The 21,453-nt window shown below is 50.7% G+C and overlaps 1 protein-coding gene across 1 annotated transcript; it reads left to right on the top strand.

Annotated features, from left to right (window-relative positions):
- The first annotated feature begins 93 nt into the window (after nucleotides 1-93).
- CYS1 (cystin 1) lies at nucleotides 94-21,396 on the top strand. Its single transcript, XM_061154808.1, has 3 exons — nucleotides 94-414; nucleotides 12,733-12,785; nucleotides 16,000-21,396. Exons 1-3 carry the CDS (start codon nucleotides 94-96, stop codon nucleotides 16,103-16,105), a joined length of 480 nt encoding a protein of 159 aa, XP_061010791.1. The 3' UTR covers nucleotides 16,106-21,396.
- The last annotated feature ends 57 nt before the right edge of the window (nucleotides 21,397-21,453 follow it).

Raw genomic sequence — 21,453 nt, 5'->3', positions numbered from 1 at the left:
CGGGCCCGGGATCTCCTTCCCCCCGCCCCCGGCCGGGCGGCGCGCCCCCAGACCTCCTCCCGCCCCGCCGCCGGTCCGCTCCGCCCGCGCGCCATGGGCAGCGGCAGCAGCCGGAGCGGCCGCGCCCTGCGGCGTCTGCGCAGCCCCGACAGCCGGCCGACGGGGCCCGGCGGGGCAGCCCCGGAGGGCGGGACGGGGCCGCCGGTCTCTGCGCCGGCGGTGGCAGCGGCCGGGGAGGAGGCCCCGGAGGCGGCGGCCGGCACCGATCCCGGCCCCGCGGCGCCCCCCGACGGCGGGGAGGAGACCCTGCGTCTGCTGGACCAGCTGTTGGCCGAGTCGGCGGGCTGGGGCCCCGCGGAGCTGGCCCCGCGGGGCCCGGCGCTGCCCAAACCCGCAGCCGGCGCCGGGAGCCCGGTGAGTGTGGGGGCCGCGGCGCCCGTTCCCGCCCGGGGGGGGGAGGTCCTCCCCGCCGGCCCGCACCCCGCGCTCTGTCCCCCAGCCCCTGGCGCCGTCCCGCCTTGCGCTCCCTACTCGCCCCCCTTACTCCCACCGCCCCCGGTCCCTGCCAGACTCCCTGGGCTTGCGCGGTGCCCTGTCCCCGCTGCCCTGTGTCACCCACCGTCTGGCCGTCCCCGAATCCCACCGGGGTCTCTTGCTGATCGCACGGCCTCTCCTTCCCAAACATCCCCTCTGAGTCTCTCTGCCTCCTCTGGGTGCTGGTTTAACTGCCTCCACCTTGGGGGTTGACAGGGAGCGGGACAGGGACCCAGACATCTCTTAGCAGAAAAGCATCTCCTGGGCTTTCTTCTGGCCAGAGGTCACCTTTTGTTGTTGTTGTTGTTGTTTTTGTTTTTTAAACTGTGGCTCCTTCCAGCCTAGGTAGGAGCTGGCCATGGGGCTGCTTGTCTCTTCAGTACCTCCCTCCTCAGCCAGCCTCCAGGGCACTGTCAGAGAAGGATCCTAGGAAGTGGGACCAGGAGCCAAACAGTGGTAGCAAAACCCCGCACCGCACCCGACAGGCGCATCAGGATCTTTGCCACTATGCAAGTTGTCAAGCAACTCGCACCCTGCTGGCTATTTTAAGATGCTGTGCAATTTCTTTTTGGCTTCCCTCTTCTTTCTTCCAGAACACTTGTAATAACATCCCTGCTGTTCTAGAAAAAAGACAATACAAATGAGCACTCTCTTTTGGCAATAGTCACCACTCCCGCAGAACTGAATGGAGACCGGTATAGCATCAGCTCTCGGGCTTGAGGAGGATGTACAAGACGGCCCCCTGCCCTGGAGTCCCACAGGCTCTGCTTAAGACTGTTGGGGATGGGAGGGAAGTATCTTGGGGGCAGCCACCAAGCAGGAGAAAGTGGGAAGCTCCTCCACGAGGTGGAGGTGGGGAGAGGTGGAAAGGACCGAGCCAACCTGGACAGTGCAGGGTCTTCCTCCCCTGATCCCCTCCTGCCCAAGCCCTGCTACCCTCCCAAAGTGAGCTGCAGCAAGAGGGACCGAATTATATAACAAGATTCCTTTAGGATTACATCAGCGTTCCGTTATATAACCCTCAAAAGGGATAACCGGTTGAGAAATTTGGGGGAAATTCTGAGGTGGCATGGAAGCAATCTTTGTGTTCAATTTTCAAGTACTTTGGAAGTTTCAGAAGTGAAAATGAAAACAGAAAGAGAGTTTCCCACCCCACCCCCTGTCCCACCCTCATTGGCTGAGTATTGTAACAACTCCCAGGGTGCTGGGGCTGCCTTATTCACCCTTTAAGTCACTTCTCAGGTATTCTTTGAGCATCTGCTGTGTGCCAGGCATCACTCTGGGTGTTAGAGATGAACACAGATGGCACACAGTCTTTGCCCTAAAGAAGTTCACAGTGTAATGGGCGAGAGAGATCCAAAAACAGAGTGGAACACCGGTGGGCAGTCCGTCTAGAGAGTCCCCTGGAGAAGTCACATCAGCATCCCAGCAGGACAAGACTTGACCTCGATCTGGAAGGGTCTATGGCACTAGCTGGGCAAACAAGCAGTGAAGAGCATTTGCGCAAAGAGAATCCTGAGTACAAGGGCAATGGTGGTCAGCTCACGTGGTACCCAGGGTATGGGTGCTAACAGTGGAGTTGAAGAGGGTGGGAAGGATGAATGCCAGGCTATAGACATGTCATGCTAGAAGTGCTCTGGGCTGAGGAGTTTGGACTTGATCATAAAAACCTTGGGTATTTTGAAGGGCTAAGAGGAGTGGTATTTTGTGTCTTAGGAAGGTTAGGCCAACAGCCATGGGGTGGACAAACTGGGCCCAGTAAGACAAGGGGCAAGATGGCTAACGGGACTGCTGCAGCGGTCCACAGGAGCAGGTCCTGAGTGAAGCAGGGCAGTTAGAGGGCTGAAGGGGAGATGGAGTCAAGAGACATTAGGAGGTGAAGTCCCCAGCCATGTTGCTCTTTTGTGTGTGGATAGTATGTATCTTCTGTGCCATAGATATTTCTTGAATAAATCCTGGAGTCCTAGATTACTATAGCTGAATGGATGCTCCCGAGTCCTATCCATTCTTTTCAGTTCTGGGGAGACTGAGTAAAAAGGCTGAAGGTTCTTCATGTCCTGGCTCTAGAGGTCTCAGGTAGAAAGTTAACTACCTGTATGGCCAAGTGTGGGGGCTTCCCAGGTGGCGTTAGTGGTCAAGAACCCTCCTGCCATTGCAGGAGACATAAGAGACTCAGGTTTGATCCCCGGGTCAGAAAGATACCCTGGAGAAGGAAATGGCAACCCACTGCAGTATTCTCACCTGGAGAGTCCCACAGACAGAGGAGCGTGGTAGGCTGCAGTCCATGGGGTTGCAAAGAGTTGGACACAAATGAAGTGACTTAGCATGCACATATGCATATATGGCCAGGTGTGGAGCCTTAGCCTTTCTGCTTTATAGTTTATGCCCTTTAATTGGGTCTCTGGCAACTGAACATTTTCTAAGACTCTGAGTTATTAATAAATAGGTAAATAATGCTTTCTCTGTTTTATAAACAAAGCCATTTCAGTCCCAGAGAATCATCATGTTCCCAAAACCACACTGCCAGTAAGTGGAGGGAGCAGAGTTTGTAGCAAGTCTGCCGGGCTCCATCAACAGACAACCTGGAATGTTCCATGCCTTTTTCGTTTTCCAGGTGTCTAGCACTTGCAATGCTCTACTCACAGTGATTCTAATGCCTGGCCCATTTTTCTTTACCAAATGACTTTTTTTTTAAACATTCAGTAATCCCGAGTGTTGCTCAAGCAATCTAATCAGAACCTTTATTTTGTCTGATAAAGGTACTCCACCTTGTCATTTTTGGCAGCCTCCTTGTTCATTCAGATGTTTATGTGCTTAGGGGTCATACCATTTTTACTAAAAGTTGTGAGACTCCCAATTATTTACTTAATACATCTGTTACGAGCATCCTTTTCTTTGAGTGTTTTCATGAGCCTGTGCGTGTAAGCATATTGCTGGTCACCCGGGGCAGAGGCAGAAGAACAAAGAGAAAAAAGATCCAGAATGAGGTCTGGTCCCCGTCCTGTACCAGTTTTGATTTCTACTAAACAGAGGGCTCTGCGATTCACTTACAGTTGCTCAGAAACTGTTCATATATTGTAATACAGCCACTATTTACTGGGGCTATTCAGAGAGCCCGCTCCTAACATCCAGTGTTTTACTTAATCCTTGTCAGAATAGGTCCTTGCCGAATTGCTGTCACTTTCCCCTAACTTCATGTCATAGGAGAGGGGAGAAGCCCCAGAGAGGCAGTTAACTTGGCCAAGGCCATGTAGTTGGAAAGAGCGAGTCCGAGTCTTTCTGAACACACTCTCTGCAGAGCCCTAATTGTATATTAGAATTTTTTTCCAGCACTCAGGATCTTTAGTTGCAGCATGTGAACTCTTAGTTGCGGCACATAAGATCTAGTTCCCAAACCAAGGATGGAACCCGGGCCCCCTGCAATGAAAGCACAATACTTAGCCACCGAACCACCAGGGAAGTTCAATTAGAGTTTTGACTGAGCCAATTTGCCATCAGGAGGGATTATCACTTGTTCCCCAACTCCTCTGGGGCTCAGTTTTTCTCTGAAATAAGTCTCCATTCCCTGGGTCTAGGAGCCTTCACCCATTTCCCTGACTGCATAAAATGTGTCCCAGTCACTGAATATGAGTCCAGCCCAGCAAAGGTTATGCTTACTTTTAAGTGTTTGTTTTTGAAGTTAGAATAGGTAATATACATGTGCATGAGAAAAATTTTGTTCTTGGCTGTTCTATCCAATAAAAGAAAAAAAAATTTTAAATGACCTTACTTATGAAAGGATTTCAATAAAGAGGTGAGCCCTATAATTAGCTTCACTTTACAATTGTAAAAGCATGTTTGCTCATTGTAGAAAAGTGAGAAAACTATATATATATATAAAATATATAAAGGAAATAAAGATTTCAGAATAGACTCTGCAGATATTACTGATAATATTTTGATGTAGTTCCTTCCAGTTTTCTCTGTCCCGTTTGTACATATCTTTTATGTCAGTAAGATCATAGTGTGTGTGTGCTCATTCCCTTAGTTGTATCTGACTCTTCGTAGCCCCATGGACTATAGCCCACAAAGCTCCTCTGTCCATGGAATTTTCCAGGCAAGAATACTGGAGTGGGTTGCCATGTCCCATACACATGTCAAAACCTATCAAATTGTATTATTTAAATGTCTACAACTTGTCCCATGTTAATTATATATATTATTGATATGTGTACATATATGCATATAAAACTGTTAAAACCTAAGAGTTAAGAACAAGAGAAGCAGGATATAAAGGTAGTGGTTTAGTCACTCAGTGGTGTCCTACTCTTTGCAACCCCATAGACTGTAGCCTACAAGGCTCCTCTGTCCATGGAATTTCCACATATTGTTAAATAAAATATGCACTGGATTTTCTACAGATACTTCACTTTTTTTCCAAAACCCCTAGTTGTAAGAGTCAGGGGAGGCTTTAAGAAATCATCTTATTCATTTCTTCCACATATGCTTCCTGCTTCTCATTCTGCTGTGGTGTGGTGTGGTTCAGCCTCCCCAAGACCTGGAGTGATGACACATCACACACTCGCACTGAGCTCAGTCCGGTTCCCGTGGCCCCAGCCCAGGTGCCACAGCCTCCCTGGGGTGGGACAGAAGTCTGTCCTACTGACCAGGAGAGGCAGGCAGGCAGGCAGCTGGCTGGAGGCGGCAGCTTGCATCTGCACTCGGCCTGGAGCAGCCACCAGGGGCTGCTGTGTCTTTGCTCTTCATCCAAGCTCCTGCGAAGCTTCCACCAGCTGCATCTTCTGGGAGATCCAGGGTGGGTCAAGCTGGGAGGGTGTGTAACGCGTTTTGCATCTGAGTCAAGTTACAGACATATTAACAAGAGAAAGAACCACACGTGCAAACCACAAGCACAGAAAGAAACACAGGTGAAAAAGTGAAAGAATAAAGCTGAACTGTCAGGAAAGTTATAAAAGAAAGAGTATGGTCTTCCGTTTGAGTGCAGCTTCAGGGTGTCCAGTCCTCGTACGCAATAGACCTCATACGTCTTTGCCATCTTGGTTGGCCAGCAGCATATCCTCTTTAGTATTGAGTAGAACAGCTCAGAGAAGTGGAAACAGGCTGATGATGCAAATGTTTGATTCCAATCTGAGCAGTCTTTCACTCAGTTGCCTTTTTTTTTTTTTTTTTTGCTGCACTAGTAGCTCATGGGATCTTAGTTGCCCAACCAGGGATTGAACCCAGGCCCTCATCAGTGAACGTGTGGAGCTCTAACCACTGAACCACCAGGGAAGTCCCTCAGCTGTCCTCCTGAGGGCAGAAACTATATCTGAACAACGCTTACAAAATCTGGTGATGAAACGGAAAGCTCCATCTGGTGATGACAAAAGCTGGTTCCAGCAGAAATGGTCAAGAAAGAACTAGGGTCCCTACTGGATGACTTCATGAAAAAGATCGCTGAAGAATGGTTGGGTAAAAAGCATTACTTTTCTTCTGTGTTGTCCCTGAGACTATAACTAAGCTCAGAGACTGAAAACTGCAGGGAGGCAGATTGGTGTCAGTAAAAGAGAGCTTTCTTATATGCCTGAGAGAACTGAAGGTAGTATCTCAAAGAGGCTTCATATTCATAAGGGCATTATTCACAATAACCAAAAAGTAGAAGCCACCCAAGTGTCCCTTGACGGATGAATGGATAAACAAAACATGGTATATACGTACAGGGGAATATTACTCCACCCTAAAAAGGAAGTAAGTCCTGGCATAGGCTACAACATGGATGAACCTTGAGGACATTATGCTAAGTGAAGTGAGCCAGTCACCAGATGACAAATATTGCATGTTTCCACTCAGGTCGGGTGTCCAGAGGAGTCACACTTGTAGGACAGAAAGCAGGATGGTGATTGCTGGGGGTTGGGGGGTGAGAGTTGTTTAGTGGGGACAGGTTTCAGTTTTGCAAGATGAAAAGTTTGGGAGGTTGGTTGTAAAACAATGTAAATGCACCTAGTACTGACACGTACACTTAAAAATGGTTAAGATGGTACATTTTAGGTTCTGTGTATTGCACCACAATTAATTTTTTTTAAATAAGTTTAAAAGAATTTTCAGACAGTCTGAACTGCCCGAGCTGAAATGGGCTGTTTCAGGAGGCAGAGGAGGTGAGCATGTGTGTGTGTGTGCAAGTGTGTGTGTGTGTGCAAGTGTGTGTGCATGCACATGATCTCCTCTGCTTGCTCTTGTGTTCATCACCCCCTCTTCCCACTGTGAATTCCTTGCTGATAGGGGAGACATCTCCTCTTCATCTTTGCACTCCCCAGAGGCACGGTGAATTTTCAAAAGACTCTTTGGGGAACACTGACTCCCCCTGGCAGATCTCCAGCGTCCAGCAGCCCCCACGGCCCCTCAGGTGTCCCTGGACCGAGTCCATGCACCTTTGCTGGGCAGCCCGACTCCACGTGGAGAGAACACCAGGCGGGCAGGGCAGGCTCTTATAGCCAGGGCATGGGACGCCCGCAGTAGCGGGTTGGCCACCGTGGACCACGCCGCGGGGCCTGTGTGGCCGGATATACCCAGGGTCAGCTCGCTTCTGTTCACCACCTCGGGTAACAGTTCCCAAGAAACCTAGTTTCTCAGGGAAGAAAGTGCTGTCCTGAACCTCTCAGGCCTCGAACACAAGATCTCCCCTGGGCTCTCCTCCTCTCATGCCTTCAGGTTCTCTTTTCACTGGGCTGGGTCAGAGGCTACTCTGGGCTGGACACTGGGTCAGATGTTTGTCATGGTGTTTGCAGGTATTATACTAAGGATGAGACAGACAATCTGCCTTCTCTCTGTGGCCCTCAAGGCTACGTACCTGTTACACAGATGAGTAAACTGAGGCTCACAGAGCCTCACAGTCCACCCAAAGGCACATCATGATTAAATGGCAAAACTGGGCCTTGAACCCTTTTCTGCATTGTGCTATTTTCACTCTTATACCAACTGCTATATAGACAAACCCAGGATTATGACTACCCATCAAAGTGACATTCAATCCGATTCAGGAACTATTTTATGTTTATTGTGTGCCCTGCTTAGAGATTTGTAAACTTTAGGAGAAGTGATATTCTTGTTGGGGAGGATTAACTGATGTTAATGATAATGGCGCTGGGTTTTTCTCTAGTTGTGTCCTCATGTTAGTTTTTCCTGCCCAGCTGTGGGCTGCTCTGGACAGGGATATCATATCCTGTATGGGCAATGGAACCCCGCGCCCACCAGGGCACGTGAGAGTTAATGAATGAAGACTTATTCATGGCCTTTGATGACTCCACGTATTTGCATATGCTCTTCCTCATCCAGGGTACCCTTCCCTTCCTTTACATCTGGTAAACTCCTGATCTTTCAAAACTCCAGCTAAAATGTTATTCTTGCCACTTTTCTCGGAATAGTTTTTCCCATTCAGAGTTGGTTTCCCCTCCTGTCGCAGAGTGAAGGCTTTCCCAGCACTTCCCAGCACCTTATAACTTGGCTATAGAATTCATCACGTGGCATCACATTGCATCTTTATGAGACTCGCCCCATGCGCTATGGGCTCCTGGAAGACTGGGTCCTTGACAGCCATGGTCTGTATTAAGGATGCTGCTTATGCCAATGGGGAGCTGTTGCACAAAGCAGGCTGACGTCTGGATGGGCCGTGGCCTTGCTCAGCTTCACGGGTCAAAGGCTGGAGTCCACAGTGCCAAGTGCCTTATACTGGGGAACACGGTGAAGAAGCTTATTCAGACAAGCCCCTCTGCTGAAGACAGTTTAATATTCTGGGTATAGTTAATGTGGTAAGAATGTCTTTGAAGCATAAAGTGGCTCATGAGACAGTGAGGAATTACCAGCCCAGATCTAAGGAAGGCAGAATCCAGAGAGGCAGGTGACCCATTGGGCTGTGCTTGCCTCAGGTGAACGTGAGCTCTGGGTCTGACAGTGTCCAACAGTAAAGGGGACAGAGTTTAGGGCCCAATGACAATAGAGACTAAGAGTAGATCCTTCGCTCGTACATTCAGGACCCTCACGGGACTACAAGACAAGTGTCACAGCACACAACAGTGCAGGAGGGTACAAAAGCCACAGTCTAGCTGTCCCTTAGGTCTGCAGCCCCAGTTCCCATCACCTGGCTGGTCCAAAATACCTGAATCCGTCCAGTGCAGTTCAGTTGCTCAGTCGTGTCTGACTCTTTGAGATCCCATGGACTGCAGCACGCCAGGCCTCCCTGTCCCTCACCAACTCGCAGAGCTTACTCAAACTCATGCCCATTGAGTCGGTGATGCCATCCAACCATCTCATCCTCTGTCATCCCCTTCTCCTCCTGCCTTCAATCTTTCCCAGCATCAGGGTCTTTTCAAATGAGTCAGCTCTTCGCATCAGGTGACCAAAGTACTGGAGTTTCAGCTTAAGCATCAGTCCTTCCAATGAATATTCAGGACTGATCTCCTTTAGGATGGACTGGTTGGATCTCCTTGCAGTCCAAGGGACTCTGAAGAGTCTTCTCCAACACCACAGTTCAAAAGCATCAATTCTTTGGCACTCAGCTTTCTTTATAGTCCAAATCTCACATCCATCCATGACTACTGGAAAAACCATAGTTTTGACTAGACAGACCTTTGTTGGAAAGTAACGTCTCTGCTTTTTAATATGCTATCTAGGTTGGTCATAACTTTTCTTCCAAGGAGCAAGCACCTTTTAATTTCATGGCTGCAGTCACCATCTGCAGTAATTTTGGAGCCCAAAAAGATAAAGTCTGTCACTGTTTCCACTGTTTCCCCATCTACTTGCCATGAAGTGATGAGACCAGATGCCATGATCTTAGTTTTCTTAATGTTGAGTTTTAAGCCAACTTTTTCACTCTCCTCTTTCACTTTCATCAAGAGGCTCTTTAGTTCTTTGTTTTCTGCCACAAGCGTTGTGTCATCTGCACATCTGAGGTTATTGATATTTCTCCCTGCAATCTTTTTTTAAAATTTATTTGTTTTAATTGGAGGCTAATTAGTTTACAATATTGTGGTGGTTTTTGCCATACATTCACATGAATCAGCCATGAGTGTATGTGTGTTCCCCATCCTGAGCCCCCCTCCCACCTCCCTCCCCATCCCATCCCTCAGGGTCATCCCAGTGCACCAGCCCTGGGCACCCTGTCTCATGCTTCGAACCTGGACTGGTGATCTATTTCACATGTGATAATATACATGTTTCAATGCTTTTCTCTCAAATCATCCCACCCTCACCTTCTCCAGCTTGCTGGATTTATTTCAAGTGGGCCCAGGTTGAGAGTGCCCCCTAGTGCCTGAACAGAGCAAGTGTATGTCCTCCCCAGAGGAAGGCTTCTTCCTCTCAGGCCTCAGAGAACACCCACAAAGGATTTTCAAGGATAATGAGCATCAGACAAGAAAAAATAATCAACCACCCAGAGAGTTGTTCCTGGTGGCTCAGACGGTAAAGAATCTGCCTGCAATGTGGGAGACCCAGGCTCGATCCCTGGGTCGGGAAGATCCCCTGGAGAAGGGAATGGCAACCCACTCCAGTGTCCTTTGCTGGAGAATTCCATGGACAAAGGAGTCTGGTGGGCTACAGTCCATGGGGTTGCAAAGAGTCAGCCATGACTGAGCAACTAACACTTTCAGAGAGCCAAGTGAAAATCAGAAGAAACAAAAACAACAAAAATAGACTCTTGAGGGCCTCAGTTATTTATTTGGATTACCAAAGATTATTGGCCAACAAAGGTCTGTATAGTGAAGCTATGATTTTTCCAGTAGTTGTGTACGGATGTGAGCGTTGGACCGTAATGAAGTCTGAGTGCCAAAGCATTGATGTTTTCAAACTGTGGTGTTGGAGAAGACTCTAGAGAGTCCCTTGGACTGCATGGAGATCAAACCGGTAAATTCTACAGGAAATCAACCCTGAATATTCATTGGAAGGGCTGATGCTGAAGCTGAAGCTCCAGTACTTTGGCTACCTGATGCAAAGAACTGACTCATTTGAAAAAACCCTGATGCTGTGAACGATTGAAGGCGGGAGGAGAAGGGGACGACAGAGGATGAGATGGTTGGATGGCATCACCAACTCAATGGACATGATTTTGAGCAAACTCGGGGAGATGGTGATGGACAGGGAAGCCTGGCAAGCTGCGGTCCATAGGGTCAAAAAGAGTCGGACACAACTGAGCGACTGAACAAAAATAACAATGTTAAACAATCCACCTGCACTGCAGGGGATGCAGGAGACACAGGTGCCATCCCTGGGATGGGAAGATCCCCTGAGGAGGGCATGACAACCCACTCCAGTATTCTTGCCTGGAGAATCCCATGGATAGAGGAACCTGGTGGGCTGCAGTCCATGGGGTTGCAATAGAGTCAGATATGATTGAAGCGACTGAGCACACATGCATGATTTGTGAAGAAGGACCTATAGAAAGTGACCTAGCATATTTGAAAAACAACCAAATAGAGCTTGTAGAAATAAAAGATACAATAAACAAAATTAAAGATTCTGATGGTTTGGGTGAACAGGAAATTAGAGATTTAGAGAAGATCAGTGCCCTGGAAGACAGAGCTGAAGAAATGACCAGCACAGAGAGACCGGGATCTGATGAAAGACAGCTTGAGGAAAAGCCACAGCAAAACTAATACTATATTTGAAATAATTAAATCTTTCCCTTTCACTACAGGAACAAGGCAGAGATGCCTATTATCATGACTTCTTTTCAAGGTAGTACTGGATGTCCTAGCCAGTGCAGGAAGGCTAGGGGGAAAATATGTAAGGATCAGAAAGGAAAAAAACTGAATGGCCATTATTCCCACATAACGTGAATGGGAAGAAATTAAGTCCAAAAGAATCTACAAATAAATTATTAGGGCTAATTAAGAGAGCTTAGTAAAACTGCTGAACACGAAGTGTATGTGTTTCAGTCGTATCTCTGCACAAACAAGCAGGTAGAAGATAAAATTTTATTTGAAAAAAGATATTATCAAGTATCTAGAAACTGGTTTAAAAAGAGGTGTCTGTGACTTCTCCAGGGAAAATGATTAAGATTTCTTAAAAGACATTAAAGAAATCCTAAATAAATGGAGAGATGTTCCTTGTTTATGAACTGGAAGGCTTGTTATTATAGAGATTATGACACAGGGAAGGGGGAAGGAGAGGGCAGGGTGAATTGACAGAGTGACATTGATATATATATATACACTGTATGCTTCTGTGCTTAGTCGCTCAGTCGTATCCACCTCTTTGCGACACCATGGACTGTAGCCCACTAGGCTCCTCTGTGCATGGGATTCTCCAGGAAAGAGAATATTGCAGTGGGCTGTCATGCCTTCCTCCAGGGGATCTTCCCAACCCATGGATCGCACCCAGGTTTCCTGCGTTGCAGGCAGATTCTTTGCCATCTGAGCCACCAGGGAAGCCCATATCTATACACTACCATGTATAAAACAGATGGCTCGTGGGAAGCTGCTATATAGCACAGGGAGCTCAGCTCGGTGCTCTGCGATGACATAGACAGGGGGTGGGAGGGAGGGAGGCTCAAGAGGCAGAGGATATATGTATACTTATAGCGGATTCGCTTCGTTGTACAGCAGAATCCAACACCACACTATAAAGCAATTATACTCCAATTTTTTAAAAAAGATATCAAGTCTGCCTGAAATGATTTGCATATTGATTCAACCCCAACAAAACCCCCAAGGGGGACAAGCTGACCACAACACACATTTTTGGAAGTGCAAAGAACCAGGACCAGTCCAGCTTCATCTGAAGCTGTGGTCATTGAGACGGGGCAGTGCTGGCGACAGGACAGGCATAGATCATTGGTAGAATTTGCAGACAGACGTGTGCAACGCCCGTGCACTCCTGACTCCGGACAGACAAGGTGTAGCAGAGCAGCAGGGCAGGCTGCCAGGCAAGGGCTTGGATGGAGGTCAGGACCTCCACTCCCAGAGTGAGAGGTAGGGGGCTTGCTGGACGGTAGCTCCCAGGGAAGAAGGTCTCTTAGTGTGAGCTGTGTAGGTCACTCCCCTCAGCCTCAGCTTCCCACCTACAGAACAGGCAGTTGGAGTTAGACACCGGGGGAGACCTTCCACTTTCCAGTGCTCGTTTATTAGCTGTGGGTTGAACGCAGTGGCTCTCTGTCAGCAGGAAGCCAGTGCAAAGGCAGGCTGCAGCACCGACAACCTTCTGATGCCTCTTCGGTTTGTCCTTCTCAAGGTGTCCCCAAAGCAGAGCGCTGAAGACCACCCAGAGGGCAGCCATGTCTCTGAGTAAGTATGGGGCAGGGAGGTGCATCTCTGCAAGAAATCATAGCTCCCCTCCCCTGTCATCCCCCAAGCACCTGCATCTCTGCGCCTGCCCTCACTCATTCACTCGGAAACTGTGTGCAGTGCTCATCTGTGAATGAGGCGCCGTCCTGGCCTTCAGGACTTTCCAGCCTAGAGGGGTGACAGGTGGGTCCCCAGTAATCCTATTACATGTTAGCAGGAAAACACATTTAAACCCCCTGGAAAGTGTCAGCTGAAGACTCCAGGCCTCCACTGTCGGCATGGCCCTGGGCTGTGTGAGGATTCCCAGGGCCTCCAGGGCACCCTGTACCCGGAGGCTGGGCTGGGCTGACCTGGGCCCCGGCCCATCTGCCCTTGCTTTCTCATCTCTAAGGAGTCACCATGATGGCCCTTGTCCCTGGGACGCAGGGGATGGTGGTGCTCAAGACTGTGGATGTGAGAAGCTGTGAAAACGCTGGCTCAACAGCTATTTTTATTACCAGTTCCAAATGGTTGCGGGGCCAGAACCTTGCTGGTTTCCCTTATTTAACAAACATTTGCAAAACCTTTTCCAGAAGAGTGGGGTCTCTTCAGATGGGCTCAAGGGAGGTCCAAGGGGGACAGAAGCAGCCGGAGGGCTCGTGGAGGAGCTGAGGCTTCAATGGCTTGGAGGATGAGTGGTTTCACTGAGGAAGGCAGGAGCGCGCCAGGTGCCGGAGCCACGAGCAAGGTGTGGAGGTGTGAACAGGACCCTGAACATGGGCTGGTGGCATTTGGAACAGGGTCTGGGGGAGAAGGAGGGCTGAAACCAAGAGCTGTGGGTGGCCTGGCCTGGAGATGGGCTGGATCACGGCGTTGAGAGCACCAGTTCCTGGCCACCAGACCAGTGGTCAGTGACAAGGACCCTGGCCCTTCAGCTTTGCAGGAAAAAATATCCACAAAGACGGAAAGTAGTGAAGCAAGTCAAGTATTTATTAACAGGGAAAAGAGTACAGTCCGTGGATAGATACAGGCAGCCTCAGCGGGATAGTCCCTGAGTTGCTGAGCGGTGCTCTCATAGTAGCTTGAATTACTTTTATGGGATGGTGGTGGTGGTGGTGGTTTAGTCGCTCAGTTGTGTCCGGCTCTTTGCGACCCCGTGGGCTGTAGCCCATTAGGCTCCTCTGTCCATGGGATTCTCCAGGCAAGAATACTGGAGTGGGTTGCCATTTCCTTCTCCACATAATAGTAATAATAGTGTAGTGTTAGTCGCTTGGTTGCATCTGACTCTTTGCAACCCCTGGACTGCAGCCTGCCAGACTCCTCTGTCCATAGGACTCTCCAGGCAAGAATACTGGAGTGGATCGCCAATGTTTTCTCCACTTTTATGGGATATTTTCTTCCAATTTTCCTTTGGCCAATCATGCTGATTTGCCTGGTTCACAGTCCATATTTTGTATATCTCAGGATCCTCCCATATGTGCACAGGTTTCTCTTAGCCAGGATGGATCCTACCAGAAAGGTGTCTGGGTAGAGCATCCCTTGACATTGCTCCTCTTTTGACCTCCAAGGAGCCTTTTCTATGCACGTTTGGTTGGGGAGGTCTCCTGACTTTGGGAATGAGAAATATGTGGTTTGTGCAAGGTCCAGCCTCCCCCCTTAATTGCCCTGCTATTCTCGTCTTGGAGTTTCAGAACATAGAGAATGTATCTCAATTGCTTTACCATGGGGAGGGGGCCCATCTGTTTCCTGCCTCAGGGCCACTGCTGTTAAGTAGGAGGCTGGGTGCACACGGGGCCTCCATCGTGGCCCTGGAGGTGGAGTGGTGAGAGCCTGTACACTGACTCAGCCTCCCGCCAAGGCCAAAGCCTCCCTCGGCAGAGTGGAGCATCCCTACCCATCCTCCCTGGCAGCCCCCTGCCCCTCACGCGTTCTGCAGACAGCACTGGCAGCGCCTTGCACACCAGCTCCAGGGGGGCTCGGCCCCGTGGGCTCACATACAGGACCGGGTGCCGGTCCCACTGCAGTGACCAGGTACCAGCGGCCAGCTCTGCTCAGCTGACCCGGAAACCTGTGCCTATGGCCATGCTGAGGACACGGGCCCATCCTGGTGCCCACACTGCTCAGTCCCAGCTGCGTATTTTTACTGATTGTAAAGATAACTGGCAGTGAATTTCAGTGAATTTCATCAACCCAAGGACGTTAGGAGGATTAAATTCCGCCTTGAAAGAATTAGCTATTTATTCTTATTTTGAAACAAATAGGTCCCTTCCCCTCACATGCACATTCCAGGATGTCCTTCACCAGGAGTACTTCATTCATTCATTCAGTCCCTCAATAGACTTCGGTGGGAGCGTGCTGAGTACCGCCCTAGGCCCTGGGCTCAGGGCTGGGTGACTCCCAGGCAGGTCCTGGCACAGTGACTGGAAGGGGAGAGTTTTGCAGGTGTGGTCAGGGCTGTGCCCTCGGGGAGCAGGCTCTGAAGCCACACAGGCCCTCCCCAGGGTCTGGACTGCCGGCCCCTTCCCTCCTCAGGGGAGTCTGGGGTCACAGAGAAGTCCAGAAAGCCGGAGAGGGCGTGGGCTGCGGGTCGAGGCTGGTGGCAACCAGAGTCCAAGCTGTGGGACGAGGAGCCAGGACTTGGTCACTTAATACACTGCCCAGTGAGTAGGGGGCCTGGTCATGATCCAGAGGACCCCGACGCCAAATCCTGTCCTATAGGGGCAGCTCCTGCGAGAGCCCCTGAGGGTGCAGACACAAGGAGTAAGTCAGCTGATAGAGAATCTCGACACAGCTCACCTTTCTGAGGGCTCTGCAGGGTGCAAGATTCAGGGTCACATGCCGTCCACGCATGGTCTCATTTATGCCTCAGAATGAACTTAGGAATGCAGTTCCATTTTAGAGAAAACTGTCACTAAGCTAGTAAGTGGGATGCAAGATGCAAGCAGAGCTGGGATGCAAACCAGGTCTTTCGACCCCCAGGCCCTCACCCTGAAGCACTGCAGTCACTGGCTTCCTCACAGGGTAAGGTCTTGGGTTACACAGCGGGAGATGAAACCAAAGAATGAGTCAGGAGCTGCTCATGGAAGAGGTTGAGGATGTGTCCCCAGGGCAGAGGTTTTCAGTCTGAGTTTGAGGATGGATCAGAATTCCATCCACGGCAACTGCAGCTGTCCAGTAGAGATGTGGAGTTTGAAGGTAACATCTTGCTTTCCGTGTCTGTGTTTCTCACCCACAGGGCCCCAGGCAGCTGCCACAAGAAGCCCGAGAGGCAGTCGGCCATCACATATGACTACTCCGAGGAGGAGCTGATGGCCAGCATTGAGCGGGAGTACTGCTGCTGAGGCCGGTGCAGCAGCAGCCTCACTGTCACCCAGCAACCAACCAACGTGCCATTCCTCCCAGACCCAGCCCCATCTGACCGGAACTGGGCTGGGGGCACACGTTCCAAGATTTTTCACAACTGGCCTCTTCAAATCCACATTCAGACAGTTCTGAACATGGCTGGCTGCTGGCCATCGTGCTTGCTGGCAAGAGATGATCAGCCGTGCAGACCCAGGCAGAAGGAAGGTGCGAGTGCCGGGGAGAGCCATCTACAAGGGTCTCTTGAATCCTGAAACACTTTCCCTTTCTGATGCCCACTCGCCATGTGCTCCAAGGGAGGCTCATTAGCTGAGTGTGGCTCAGACACGAGGCTACAGGGCCTCACACGTGTCCCACAGCGCCCCGGGGAGGTCTCCCACTGGAGGGCACATCTAGGAGGTATGCCTTGCGGAGCTGGAGGGAGTCACCCTCAGGTTTGCGAATGAGTCTCATGGAGATGTTGCAGGTTCTGATTCCATGGGTCTGGGACACGGCCTATGAGTCTGCAGGTCTCAGCAGTTCCCAGGTGAGACCCAGGCTGCTGGGTCCCATCTGCGCCCAGAGCGGCAGGGACTGAGCCCAAGCCTTCTGCCTGGCTGGATCTTCCTTCCCTGGTGCCGGAGGCCGCTCAGAGCCACAGCCCAGCCCCCTCCCCAGAGAGAGGCGTGTGTGCCTACAGCGTGTGTGTTGTGGGGGGACCAGAGCCAGAGTCCCCAGTTCTGATCCTTGCCCTCGAACTAACCTGCAGTCACTTCCCCACTCTGGGCCTCGGGGTCCCTCTCTAGAAAGTGAGTCCCAGAGGTGTGTCCCCCACCCCCCTGCTCTGACCATCTGGGATTACACATCCCAGGTGTCCTTGGTCTCCTTGTTCCCCTGGGGGCACGGGACTGCCTCCCCTGTTGGGGATGAGCCCCAGTCCCACGTGCTCAGGGCCACCTGCTCTTCCACCTGGTAGAAGGAAGAAAATCACAGCAGTGAGGCCAGAAGAGCCTTAGAACATCTCCAGTGGACAAATGAGGAAGCCAATGCCTTGTGAACCAGGGGGCCCTTGGGGGAGACCTGCAGCCTGACTGGAAGGGAGGCCCCTGCTGTGGGCCCAGCGTGGCTGCTGTCTGAAAGTTCAGGGTAGCAGGCGATCAAGAGCCCAGGAGGCGGGAGACCTGGGAGGCAGGCCCTCCAGAGCAGCTGGCCAGGACGTGGGTAAAAAAAGAAGGGCACGTAGAGGATACCTGTTCGCCTCCCGAAGCCAGAACGGGTCTCAGCTTGTCCAGTGTTCCCCACCCACGTACAGGTGATTCCTCCACAGCGTCACCTGCAAGAGCATCTCAGGGCTCGAGGAACGGCCACCTGGCACCGTGCCCAGGCCACAGGCCTGCTGCCCAAATGGGCAAACAGGCATTTCCACAAACCTCTGTGACTTGGCAAGGGTGCCTTTGATCAGATGTTTCATGGCAGGGAGATTTTAAACTTCGAGGCTTTGATGGAACCATGGATCCTTCCAGGAAATGCCCCAGAGGTTGGCTCAGAACCTCCCCCAAACCAGAGCTATTTCTCATCCAAGCCCAAACCATTTGTTTTGATATGAAGATTAAACCTGTTATTATCATAATAATACAGATACTTCTTTTTGAAGTTAAAATTTTGTTTCTCCCTACTAGACAGATCAGGCCTTGACTTTAACAATGTAAATGTTTAGTTTTATATCATTCATTTGGTGAATTAATTCAGCCAGAAAGTTGACACCCGGTACTTTCCCATGGAAACCTCATAAAACCCTTCACGAGACAAAAGCATTAAGGAAAAGAATTCCTCATGACATTTGATGTCACCGATGGGGTGAATACACTTCATCAAAGCTGAGCAGTCACAGCGGTCATTCTCAGGTCTTCATATTTTTTTTATTCCCCCAATTCAGGAAAAAAATGTGTCTTCTGGATGGTGTTTGACAATAAAGCGGCGTGTCCCAGCTTTGAGGTGTTGCCACCCTGTGTCCAGGGGAGGCAGGCCGATCACGCTTGGTGGTGGGGAATCAGGTGCCAGCCTGGTAGCAAGTGCTTCTTGCACTAGGCATGTGGACAGGGCCGCCTGGGTGCCCCGCGCTGCTCCAGGCTTTCTCTTGGTCGCTCGGTGTTGCCTCTGAGCTGCAGCTTTCTGCCGTGGAGCTGAGTGTGGGATCTTCTCATGGACACAGGGAATGTGGCTGAAACAGAGGCAGGAAGAAAAACGTCTCTGTGTTGAAAGTGACAATGACACTTTGATGTCCGGAAAAGTCTCAGTGCCACAGACATGCCTCCTGCTTTGTGTGGTGGCGGGTTCCTCTAAGAGGCTCCCAAGCGCAGGAATTTAGAAAATGCACCCCATCCCCGGCTCTGAGAAATGTCGTGTCCTTCCTCCTGGGGAGGGAGCCATGGCCCTCATTCTGCCAGCCACAGGCCTTCTCAAAGGGGCCCTGCCCAGCTCAGGCTCCCCATCCTCACCTAAAATAAATTTTTCCCAGGACACTCCCCTTGATGTGCCGAAGTCTCAGGTCTGATTCTCACTGGGCTGCCATTCTGGGTGGGCTGAGATTGCAGGGGAGGGTGGATGTTCCCAAGAGCATCTGTTCAACCCACATTCATTCTCATTTTCTGAGCCCCTGCTGCTTTGAGTCCGGCCCTCTATGAGATGCCGGGGTTCCGGTAGCAGTATCTGGTCCCCACCAGTGAGGACGCACTGATTCTAGTGAGGAGAGACACACTCATCAGTGCTCCAGAAAAGCTTGTTTTTCTTCAGTAGCTCAGCCATCTCTAACTCTTTGCGACCCCACGGACTGCAGCCCTCCAGGCTCCTCTGTCCATGGGATTTCCCATGCAGGAATACTGGAGTGGGATACCATTCCCTTCTCCAGGGGATCTTCCCAACCCAGGGATTGAACCTGGTTTTCCCGCGTCTTCTGCATTGGCAGGCAGGTTCTTTACCTCTGTGCCACCTGGGAAGACCCCCCTTGGTAGGGATGTCCCTCAGCAAAACCGTCTGGGCACCTCCTGTCCCAGCTCTCGTGATCCACACACACATAGCCATCTCCCCGGGTTCCAATACCGAGCAGGGGCCGCGAGGGGTCAGGTACCCAGCACACCAAGCCCGAGGCCCAGCCACTGCCCTGGCCCAGCGCCCGCGCCCTGTGGGCTTCTCCACGCAGCCTTAGCCTTGAGCCCCGATCCAACCACGTTGGGTCGCGCTTTGAGAAGTGATGCAAGTAATGACTACTCAGCCCAGAGGATGGACACGTGCCCCTGTGCACACAATTTGCCTTCGGTGTCAAGGTGTTCTCCTCCCCGCTAGACACACCCTCTGTAGATCTCCTGGGTTTTTCTGGGCTGTTTCTCTACCTTGGCACTCTGCCCCACACCCCATCACCTTGGCATCCCTGGACCCTCAGCTCCATCTGCTCAGCTTGGGGACTCTGCTGGGTCTCTCATGAGTTCCCGTCCCTGCATCACAGTCTGGCAATTTCCTCAAAGCCGCAAATCTGGGCAGTTACAGGGTGCACCCCATTTACATCCTGTCTCTCAGGGTCACTGTCTTTCATGAATGACCTAAGGTCTAGTTCCTAGAAAACTCTCGTTTGATAACTTTATTTTGGTTATGTTGGGTGTGAGAGTATATTTGGCTTTTCCTGTAACTCCATCTTGGGTAGAAGTGTAAAATTCCTATTACTATTACGTTCATCTTTAAACTGTCACAGCTTGGCCAGTGGGAGCCCTGTGCCATTTAGCAGTCCCTGACACCCTTGACGGCAGATGGCAACAGAATACTATAAGCCCATTCTGTTATATCTATGCTCCAAGCAGTTACTCTTCAAGGATCCCTGGTTGCTTTTGGTAAACAACTAGGGCTTTTTCTTCTATGTGCAAAATACAAGTGCCAGACCCTGAGACAGGCCCCTGCTCTCTACCTAGTCTTCACTTTATAAATAAGGAAACTAAAGGTCCAGTATCTTTCTCAGCCAAACACAGCTAGATGGAGTCAGATCTGCACCCAGGCCTGTCTCAGGTGCTCCAAGGTTTTGCACCTGAACAGCTAGAAGGATAGACTCCCTATTTTTAAAGACAGTGGGGTCAACTGTTAGAAAAGCAAGTGTCTGGGTAGGGGGAGTTGAGGAGTTTGATCATTTATAGGTTGGGATGCTGGTTAGACAGGTATCAAGCAGACAGATGGATATAGGAATTTGAAGCCAGGTGCACAAGTGTAAAGGAGAGACAAAAATGCGGGGGTCTTTATGGTAGAGAGATCATTTTGATCTAAATCACAAGGTTGGAAAAGCTCACCAAGGTTGTGAAGAGAGTACAAGAGGGGTCAGGGAGAGGAACGAAGACAGAGAAGGAGCGGTGAGATTAAGAGGACAGTAGGGTGGTGTGGTTTGCAGGGGAGCCATCGACCCTGTCCAGGGCTGCTGACAGATGAGCCTGAGGAGGACCAGGAACCGAGGCCACCGGGCCACCTCTCGTGGGGTGTGGACACACAGCCCCAGCACAGTGGCTTAGCAAGAACGTACTCACATTACTTTGCCAACAAAGGTCCGTCTGGTCAAAGATACGGTTTTTCCAGTAGTGATGTATGGATGTGAGAGTTGGACCATAAAGCTGAGCGCCAAAGAATTGGTGCTTTTGAACTGTGGTGTTGGAGAAGACTCTTGAGAGAGTCCCTTGAACTCCAAGGAGATCCAACCAGTACATCCTAAAGGAAATCAGTCCTGAATATTCATTGGAAGAAGGACTGATGCTGAAGCTGAAACTCCAACCCTTTGGCCACCTGATGAGAAGAACTGACTCATTTGAAAAGACCCTGATGCTGGGAAAGATTGAAGGCGGGAAGAGAAGGGGACAACAGAGGATGAGATGGTTGGATGGCATCACCGACTCAACGGACATGAGATTGAGTAAACTCCGGGAGTTGGTGATGGACAGGGAGGGCTGGCGTGCTGCAGTCCATGGGGTCGCAGAGTCGGACACGACTGAGCGACTGAACTGCACTGACTCCAGTAGCAGGCGTGAAGGCTGTGGCTCCTGGATGTTCTTTGGAAGCCTGGGCTGGGGGTCGGGGGAGGGCGGGAAGTGACTGCCTCCCATCCCCACTCTTGGCACACAGAGAGCCTGAGGACAAGGGTCGCGGGTTACCCGGCACCCATGGTCCTGTTCTGCCAAGACCAGTCCCGACGTCAGAGCAGCCAACACGGAAACTGCCTCTTCACATGATTTCTTTCAGAAAGAATCCTCCGAAGAACCCAAAGGCCGAACAGAATCCCAGAAAACAAAGATGGAGGGTGGTAGTCAGGCACTGGGTACATCAC

The sequence above is a fragment of the Dama dama genome, chromosome 11, assembly GCF_033118175.1.
Source record: "Dama dama isolate Ldn47 chromosome 11, ASM3311817v1, whole genome shotgun sequence".
NCBI classification, from domain to species: domain Eukaryota; kingdom Metazoa; phylum Chordata; class Mammalia; order Artiodactyla; family Cervidae; genus Dama; species Dama dama.
This window is presented reverse-complemented; position numbering and strand designations above follow the sequence as displayed.